At 32.9% G+C, this 10,296-nt stretch overlaps 1 protein-coding gene across 4 annotated transcripts in view; it reads left to right on the top strand.

Annotated features, from left to right (window-relative positions):
* Nucleotides 1–3,509: 3,509 nt before the first annotated feature.
* LOC106470260 (phosphatidylinositol 4-kinase beta-like) overlaps nucleotides 3,510–10,296 on the top strand; it is a 29,892-nt gene continuing 23,105 nt past the window's right edge. For 3 of the 4 annotated variants that reach the window (XR_002613009.1, XR_002613008.1, XM_022398861.1), the window contains exons 1-2: nucleotides 4,590–4,674; nucleotides 6,538–7,383. Coding sequence is in view for 2 of the 4 variants with exons in the window: in XM_022398861.1 (XP_022254569.1) it covers nucleotides 6,657–7,383 (727 nt within the window). In the remaining 2 variants the exon portion in view is untranslated. Of the gene's footprint in view, nucleotides 3,600–4,589; nucleotides 4,675–6,537; nucleotides 7,384–10,296 lie in introns of those variants that run through there. The other variant, XM_022398862.1, reaches the window with a different exon arrangement.

Genomic DNA, 10,296 nt, shown 5'->3' with positions numbered 1-10,296 from the left:
CGGTTGTGTCATTGGAAAATATCTGGAAACAGCAATTTAGAGGTGTTTTAGGATGTTAGGTCAACATTGGGTCAGTTTGAACAGTGATTTTCTTGAACCCCGATTTAGCACGACTCCGCTTGTTTTGCGATGACATTTTATGGACCCCAACGATCGCGTTATAACAGGGCTACACTGTATTAATATTTCAATCACTCTTAATGTAGAATAGATGATTTGTTACATCTTCATTAAAGGATTTATTAGAAATTAATATCACTCAAAGACACCTCATTTTTGACACAGTTTCAGCTATAACTTATTTTTCTCTTTATAAACTTGCTCATGTTATAAATGAAAAAAAAAAACATATGAAAATGTAGTAGTAGTAAAGATTTCTATTAATGAGCTTAATAAGTAATATTTACAACTTCAGTTTATATCAGCACATTCTAAGTATCTCTCAAAGAGTTTCATAGATGAAATATTAAAACAATGGTCATTATTTACTAATAACAAATTAAAATATTAAGAGATCTACCCTAACTGGATTTCAATGTGAACCAAAGCTCATTCAAAATGAGTCATCACGACCTAAGTTTCAAGCTGATAACCCCAATGAAGGATGTTGAATAATCCCCCACGCCATACACTCAAATAAAGCTCATCTTCAAGTCGACAACACAATCCAGCATCTTTAAGCTTCCATCCACAACACAATCTAGCATCTTTAAGCTTTCATCCACAACACAATCCAGCATCTTTAAGCTTCCATCCCCAACACAATTCAGCATCTTTAAGCTTCCATCCACAACACAATCCAGCATCTTTAAGCTTCCATCCCCAACACAATTCAGCATCTTTAAGCTTCCATTCACAACACAATTCAGCATCTTTAAGCTTCCATTCACAACACAATCTAGCATCTTTAAGCTTCCATCCACAACACAATCTAGCATCTTTAAGCTTCCATCCACAACACAATTCAGCATCTTTAAGCTTCCACCCACAACACAATTCAGCATCTTTAAGCTTCCATCCACAACACAATCCAGCATCTTTAAGCTTCCATCCACAACACAATTCAGCATCTTTAAGCTTCCATCCACAACACAATCCAGCATCTTTAAGCTGCCAAGACAGTCACACATACAGTACCTCAGGCCAACTTCTGAACTAAACACATGGTTTGATTCACCATATACTCAGGTCAATTGACCCTTAGGGCATGAGATGACCATTCGATGAGCACCATTAAGGCAAATCATGAACCGACTCATTTCAAAACCAGTGTTTTTCCCAACTGAACTACCAATAATAAGGTAGCAGACATAACCTCCATCTTAACCACAACAATGACAATTTATAGCTTAATCATCAGTCTACAAAAATTAATATATTTATAGTGAATCAACATTAGCATTCAGAATTACAAGGAAACATTTATTTGATATATTTTACAAATGTTAAATAACACAAACTACGCTGCATACCATAAAGTAAAATATGTTTGTTTTTAACTAACTTTTAATATAGGGACAGCATAGGTACAATAATCAATTGGTAACTTTTTATAAGGCCTAACAATTATGCTAAACACCGTAATTAAACTCCATCAAACACATTTTTTCCACATCTTCTAACTAGGCCTGCTATTAAATTTGTTCTGCTGTGGAGAAGAGCACTCCACGATATTAATATAACAACAGGCAGGTACAGCTGCCTCCTCATGCTTAATATAATACATATGTAGTTAGTGCTATTTGAATGGTTATTAAATAATATAAGAAACAGGAAGAGAAAATTCTCCCATGGCACATTTTTTTATCTTCTCCCTACAGTATATTCAAATTATCTAAAGCTTTTTACATATTTCTTATAACATGCAAGAATAAAAAAAACAATTACTCCAGAATTATACAAATCCAGTTTCTAACCTTGACATTGAAGATTTTAGTTCACGTTTTTCCACAAAACTTCAAAAGTAAAAAAAAAATAAAAAAATTATATATTCTATAAATCCACTTCGCAAGCGAAATTCTTCTTTCAAATGATTTCTGTACACACTTTAAAATTGCTTATAGTTATACACGTTGGCTACTGACACTGTTCTTTCTCAAATATTATTTGAATAAGTTTTACGAAGATAATGTTGTTAATGCAAAAACTGTTCAAGCAAAGCAAACTTCTTAGTTCATTAGTTGTTAATTCTCAAGTTTTATTATGAATAGCTCAAAAATTATATTTCACAACTGCATTTCGTTATTTGTGAATTGCTAATTCATCAAGTCTTTGTGCATATCACGTTCACGATTCACGTATCACCTCATTTATTGCAAGTTTAACTTTTACTTTTAGAAGCTTGGTTGAGGTAACACAAGATGAAGAAGGACATCAATGGAAACTCCTACAAGCAATATCCATAAAGGAACCATAATTAAAAACCAAGACCCATACGTAATGTACTGTAATCTGATGCACAATGTAATCTGGAAACTAAGTTTCATCAGGACACAGCATAAATACCATATTTTTCTGTGAGTGGTTACAAATCCTCTGTCCTGACCATTTTTGCAATGAATCATAATTCTGAACAAAATATATACGAGCATACTGGCGTCGAATATCCACATAGGGATAAATACTATAAACCAATTCCATTCTGTCTTTTCAAGTCGTAAAGCAAGAAAAATTAAAAACCAAGTCACCGTTAACCAAGTTAAAAGAGCTCGATATAACACCGACATGTTGTTTCATCAGCTGCTCCCTGGTGTTAAAAATCATTAACTATACACACAAAATGACAATCGACTAAACTCAAATCTTTATTTTACAATTTTCTGGGAATTTGTTGCTTTGTGTGTGTGTGTATGTGTGTTTGATTCCAGCACTTCCTGAAACGTATCTTTATCATTATTTCACGAGTACTTAAGGTTGTAACGATCAGGTATTAATCGTTGACATGGTTAGTTGCCTATACGAGGCATGTTATGGTTCAAGAATCAAGATGCGCCAATCTTCATTTATAATGTCGGAATACTAAACAATTTTTCTTTCAACTAATCAGAAAGTATTGATTAACGCAGTGTCGTATTATGAGCATTATTAAATCATATCTTTAATGTACTATTTTTACTAGTTGCATAATATTTACGAGAAACACGCCATTAGTCAAAATTGACATGAAATCTAACTGAAACTATTTGTTTATTTAATTAACGACGATACGTTCGTTAAAAATGTCTTAGACATATATATGTGGATTCTGATTTTAAAAAAATACTCTTTGTGGACAAATAATCACTGTATTTAGCTTGAGTTTGAACTATTTCAATGAAATAAGAAATATTTTGTGAAACTATTTTTATACTCAATTTTAATATCTGATTGCAATGACATTTTTTTTTCTATCACATCCTGAAAATATGTTGTTAAGTTATGCAATTTTAAATAATTTGAGTATTAGCACTAGAGGGCTCGTGCTGAAGAAGTTGTATTGGGCAGAGCGTTATCGGATGGCTTTTAATAACATGATTAGTTATGACGTATGTATAGCGTAGACTCAAACGAATGAAAGTTTGGTTTGATAACATTTTTTAGTAAAACGGTGTAAACTTCTGGTGAGTACAGAAAGTTGAGGAAGTTTTAAATGTTTTATTTTTTATTGTTTAAAATATTTATACTGTCAGTAAATAAATTGTACTTATTTTAATTGACATTTAATTTTCAGCAAAATTTCTAATTAATCAGCTCTAAGTTTTTATTTAGTTAAAATTATATGTAACGATTCCTTGCGAGTAAGTATAATTTAGTAACTTTTTAGTCTTGATATGAAATGGAAGCTAGTGTTTCGAGCAAAATTGTAGTACTAGTAAAAGAGCTAGGGACAAAGTCGCTCCCATTTTGTACATTACATACTGAGAAAGCAGTAAAAGACACCGGGAATTTTTAGCCATTAACACCATGCTCGTGGTCATTATTTATTGAATTTTTTAAAGTATTCTTCAGTGGCTACATTACATACCACTGCCACTACCTTTCGTAACCATAGAACACACTTCCTAAGCTAGTTCTTCTACTAGGCTTAGACCTAACTTCGCGTGTATAAATATAGTACTCTATGGGTTGTACCGCTGTAGGCCCATGATTAGCTTTTTTTTCTAAGGTGACAAGTCAATAATGCCTACGCATAGCCCTGTTACAAACCATATTTTTGGCCAAGGAAGTTCACTTAAGCCTATTGGATGGCCCAGTCCACAATGAATCAATTAGGGTAAATTCGACTAAACTCAAATATAAACTTAACAACAGTGCAGCTGCAGACGATTTTCGGCTAGCAGACAACACATTCTAATATGCTATGCACGCGCACACTTTGCTAGGAATTGTGGGAATTTCGTCATTTTATTCAAGTTTCGACATTCTTTATAGAAAATAAATTTCAAGTAGTCATTGCAACAAAACAAAAATTATTTTATATTTTAAATTTAACCATTATAAGATACTTGAATTCAACATGGTAAATTTTAAAATAAAAATCTTCACAAGACCTCGACAATCTCTATCCTGCGCTGAACGGAAATCCCGATTGCTTAGTATATGAACAGACTTGAAGTTGAAATGGCATACGCTTCTGTCTGTACCACAAAGTTCGTTCATTATACAATCATGTCGAAGGTTTCTTGCAACTTGCATGTACGTTTATTATTAACACTGGTCTTGACATTAATATTAATAATGGAAGTGCTAAAACTTTTTGGATTATAATATAAACAAATGTCCCTTACTTGTGATTCATAAGAAAGAAAACCCATCATTTCGCTTTCTTTCCAATGTTTCTAAACTTTTACTAAAATTTGAAATTCATTTTATATGGTTATTTCTGACTGTTTTTATTAAGATTTCTTCAAAAATGCAACTTTACATAGGTACATTTGACAAGATTTTTTCGTTTATAAATATTGCTTTTTGAACCAGGGATATCTTTGGTGCAGCAATGAACAGACCAATAGCGTAGTATTTTAAATTGCTTCTATAGAAAAAAATCTTAAAAAAAATACGTTAAAGAATTTTTTTTAATCATTTGCGGTATTCAAGGTTTTTAACCTAAAAGTAAATTTAGTTTTATTTTGGAAGAAGGATAAATGGTGAATCCCCCTTTCACACACATCATTGATAAAACGAGTATCAAATCCATCCCATGCCTAGATGGTACGTAGGAGCCGTTGCTGAACTCACGTTTCAATGACACAAGTCTAGGTAAAAAGTGACACATTTTCCCAGGACAGGATATCAGTCCATTTCGGTTTAACTCGGAACTGCTTGCTGGTACACATTGTAACATAACACTTAATAATAACAAGGGACCAACAAATCTGTGGTGCCCACTAAACTACACTTAATAAAAATAATCATAATAAAAACACCCTCAAAGCCAGCCATTGTCATTTAAGTATATAGTGAGCCTTCCTTTAAATTTATTGCTTTCACCAAATTGGAAGGCAACCCATTTCAAAGGTCTTAGCTGAAGATGAGTCCTATCCTGCCAAAACGTATACTTGTGTCCCCTAGTCCTACAGTTTTCACATTATATCATCCTAGTAGTCCATCTTTGAACCCCTTACAGTAATTCAATATTCTTACAGTAAGTAAGAATCATGAGACTGAACGCAATACTCCAAATGAGGCCTAACCGCTGACTTATACAATGAAATTGTAATCTTGTTAGACTTGTATTCAATATTTTTGTATATTCAACCTAAAATCCTGTTTGCCTTACCACACTACTTCAATGGCCTAAAAAGCTGATTAACCAATACACCAAGATTCTTTTCTTCTATAACACTGTTAAAGTTGTCCCCATCAAAATCATACTCATAACTTATGATAATCCACATGTAATACCTTGCATTTATTGTAATTAAAAGCCATCTAACATTTATTTACCCAATTCACCAAAAAATCTAAATTATTTTCTAAAGCAACATCATCCTCATCACATCCAACAATGTTCAAGACCCTAATATCATCAAATGTATTGACAATTTCTGGATAGACTGAAACAATTAGTGTAAAGTGTCTTGCTCAAGAATATAACATGTCACTAGCAAGCCTGAAACTTGCATCATTTTGGCTACAAATCCAAGGCACTAGCCACTGGCCATGCTTCCCTCTGTGAAACAAGTATGAAGTACTCAATTTCAATGTTTACAATCTCAAGGTTTTTCATTCTTTAGCCTTCATACCCATTTTTCATTGACATTAATGCAAGAGACATTGGACATGAGTTTTATGGTATCAGAATTTGAGGCCCAGTATTTGCTTTAGTAATGTATTTTCGAGTCTGAACTCAGAAAGCCACTAGTGCTAGCGTACTATAGTGATTAAAGAATTAAGAACTAGTTCAATAACTTTTTGTGTGTTACCTTAATTAACTGTTATAGTTAAAATACTTAAATCGTGAACTTGTAGTTGGCTAAATGATAGGTACATAATGTGTTTGTAACATAAATCCTTGGCTTGTAATAACTCGTATATAAACTATAAAATGTTTTCTAGCAATGGTGAATTTCAAGTTGGTGATGGTTTTATTATTTAAAGTCCAAGAGAAGACAATGATATGTCATTCAAACCAATGCTGCACTGCTTAGAAGGTTCAAAAGTCATCAGTGCCTATCATGGATGAAGAACATCTTTGTGAAGATGGTCATACTGTTAAGAAACTTTGGTTTTCATTTAATGCACAGGTAGGTGTACATGGGACCTGTTCTCCAGGAAAATTCCACCAATGTTCAACACACCACCAGAATCGCACTTTGGACTATAGGCAACTACAATCCACTATTCAAACTCATCATAGAAACCTGAGTCTGGACTCTGTGCTCCAGAAGATTCCAGAAACTGGGACTCGGCTTTCTACATTGAACAAACGTCCTTTAGTTTTAAATGATAACTTGTCAACGGACACCACTTTTGCATGTTCTCCATTCTCCCAGAACTTGGTGCCTCCTGACCAAACCAGTGTAGCTTCAGATGACAGTGGTATATTTAACTCTGACGATACTGATAGAACAACACCTTCACTCAGCTATGAACTCAGAACCAATAGTTTCTCCCAATTATGCTTAGATTGTCCGTCTTCCCAGTTAGATGCTGTTCCCATGGAAACCAAACCTAATCAAACTGGTTCAGTGAATGAAATAAAGCCAGAAGAGACTGATCAGCTAGTTATCCCATCAACTTCAATAGGTTCAAATAGTAATGAATCTCCTGTCATGCTTTTTAAAAATCCTCCACCAAGAGAATCCTGGTTACTGAGGCTCTTTGAGTCAAAACTTTTTGACATGTCAATAGCTATCACTTATTTATTTAAATCAAAGGAACCTGGAGTATTATCGTACATAGGTAAGTTTATAACTTTTTATTAACTGATAAAAACTTAGCATCAGCACGATGCGTGTGTTTGTAGAAAAGTGCACTTAATCTGCATATTTTCAGTAACTTAAAACCTGAATTAAGTTTTTTATGTAAAAATTGAAGATAAGAGGTTTATAAATAGATGAAAATTACCTGATGATAGCCACATGAGTTGTTGAAATGCTGTAATAGTAAAAAAAACAATCCACTCAAAAGCTGTAACTACAGACTTTTATTTAAATTGTATAGTGGATTTCCTCTCAACACAACAATGGAAAAAGTTGGTTAAAAGTTAAAGTAATGTAAAATACATTTATTGATTTTAGACACCTTGTAACATTTAATGCAACTTTTGGTTTTTGCTAAAAGTGACTTAACTTTTGACGGTTATTCGTATAATGTGTTAAAGGTCCATTAGCCAGTACATTATCACAGTAAACAGATATATATATATAAATTTTTTAATATACTAGCCCAGGCTATTAGGCTGAAAGTCTAATTGCTAAAGTTTTTGGTTTGTTTTCACTATAACATTGATGAGAATTGGTAAGCATTTGGCAAATTTCTGTCACTTTTATTGTCAAATAGACTATACGCTATTTACTCAGTTCACTGAAACATGGTGAGAAACATGTTGGAAAGGGGTAGGTTCTGGGTCTGGAGATATAATAATACCTGTGTAGGACTATCTTGCTTTATCTACTTTGATGTTTATGCTAAACTGAAGTCGATATGCAAGGCTGCTTTTAACCGACTGGTTCTTGACCAGTTGACAGTTGCAGAACGTCTTTTGAAGCTGAAAGTATCCCAACGCTCCAGAAATGTACATACTCATTAATATGTAGCAGAACGTGATAAAAAAGGATCCGTATACAGTTAAACTTAAACCTTTCACAATCCACGTGGTAAATGTGAGCTTGATGTCCATTTGTTTAGGTTTGAATAGAATAGACATCTTTTTTATGAAACATTTTATGAAACAAATGTAGATCTTACCCAGTGAATAGTGGGGAGAGAAGGTATACAACAAAATTATTTTCAATTAATTAAAATAATTTTTTGTTACAGTTGAAACATGTTGACATAATCTGAAATTATTTTTATCGTCATGATTTATAATATTTAGCATTAACCCAAAGAATCTGGTAATCAATAACAGTGCAAAATTTACAGATCTCATGAGGTATTGCACTCATCTTATAAAATTATTCTTTATTTTGTTTGGCAAATTTCATAAAGGAAAGAAAAAGAAATTTAAATCGAGTGTTTGTGTTTCATTTAATGCATTATCTTCCCCTTTATTAGCCGACATTTACTGTAAATGTAGCAGATTCTAGAATTCATCCTTGTTCGTGTTGTTGCCCATGTGCATAGTTTGCTAATTTCTAGGGTTCTTTACAATTTATTTTTATAAATATTTTGGTTCTCTGTTTCACTTTTAAAATATTTCTGTAATTTGTACTTACTGGATAATTGTGTTTAGTCTACCTTCCTCGTGTACTCTTTGGCTACCTCCATTCTACAGACTAGAAATTACTTGTACACCCAACATATTACACCATATTTCATTACAATATATCACAAATTCTTCCCAGTTATCATCGTTGATTGCTATAGCAACAGCAGGAAATTATGGAAGGTTCGTAAGGGTCACAGACCTTTTCTTTATTACTTTTTCTACATTCCAGTTTCACTCTCCATAGCTGCTCAAGTTATCAAGTTTCTAGCATTTTAACTTCTTTTCCCATCCCATTTGCTATTCAGATTTAAATTATTTCTTAGATATTTAAACAAATTAGTCAAATACCTGAAACTGTAGTTATTGTCTAAGACGGGGGTTTTCAAACTTTCACAACTTCAAATCCACAGTAGTAGCCAGGTAGTTTCCTAAGAACCCTGCTGTACAGGGAGAGAGGGGTACTGTTCTATTATGTGTCAATAAAGTCTAGTAGTGCTCTTCTAAATTTTAAAATAAAATTCTTTTTGTTTTGCTGTGTAATGTTCTGAGGCTCAAACCGATACCCCTTGTGCCCCACTTTTTGGGAGCAGTCGGGGTTTTATGTATATGTAGGTTGGGTTTCTTCTACAGTAGGTGTCTTGTGACTTGTTGGCAATAAATTTGGACAGTAAATGGACAACACACAATCCACCTGTTTTAAAATAATATATATATATTCAAAACAAGTCAAATGTATGTACAAAGAAATTATACTATAGGAAATCACAGTTTTATCTAAAATTCTAAATAATTCTCTTTTCATGTCAAAAAGTCCACTCAGGCTGATTCAATTACTTTAGAATCCAATTGACAAGATAAACTATTTTTTCTCTACTTTGTTTCTTACTGTACAATCTGCAATAGATTCAGTTACATTAGTTCATGGGTTACCACAGTTGTATCTCAAACTTTAAATAATTGTCTCGTTATTATTCTCTTTATCTCTATTAAACTGTGAAACTCGCTTTAAAATATCACCTTTTATGGCTACTCACTCGCACGTTTTCTAACTTTTTTCTGATTGAACTTTTACTTTATTGAACTTAACTTGCTCTCGCTTGGTCACCTATATATACACTGAGGCCTGGAATTTTACTACAACCCAGGAGATGCTATGGTGTAACAATATTCACTTGGTGAGAAAAATACTGAAGGTTCAAGTAACATGACACCAACAATATTACTGATGCCTAATACAACAATCAACTGCATACACAATGTATGACTCGTACATAGTTATTTGTCACAACTAATGCTTTTAAAACACTCCTGTCGTGAAAACTAAACAATAATTAAATATTAAGTCATAAAATAAACTAAATAATAACTCTTACACTAAACAGTGTTGTACATTCAACAGGAACCACTTGTGTAAGGGCTTTACTTAAAACTGTATATATATA

This window comes from Limulus polyphemus, unplaced genomic scaffold, assembly GCF_000517525.1.
Source record: "Limulus polyphemus unplaced genomic scaffold, Limulus_polyphemus-2.1.2 Scaffold3911, whole genome shotgun sequence".
Classification (NCBI taxonomy): domain Eukaryota; kingdom Metazoa; phylum Arthropoda; class Merostomata; order Xiphosura; family Limulidae; genus Limulus; species Limulus polyphemus.
The sequence above is the reverse complement of the archived record's forward strand: the minus strand, read 5'-3'. Positions and strand labels throughout refer to the sequence as shown.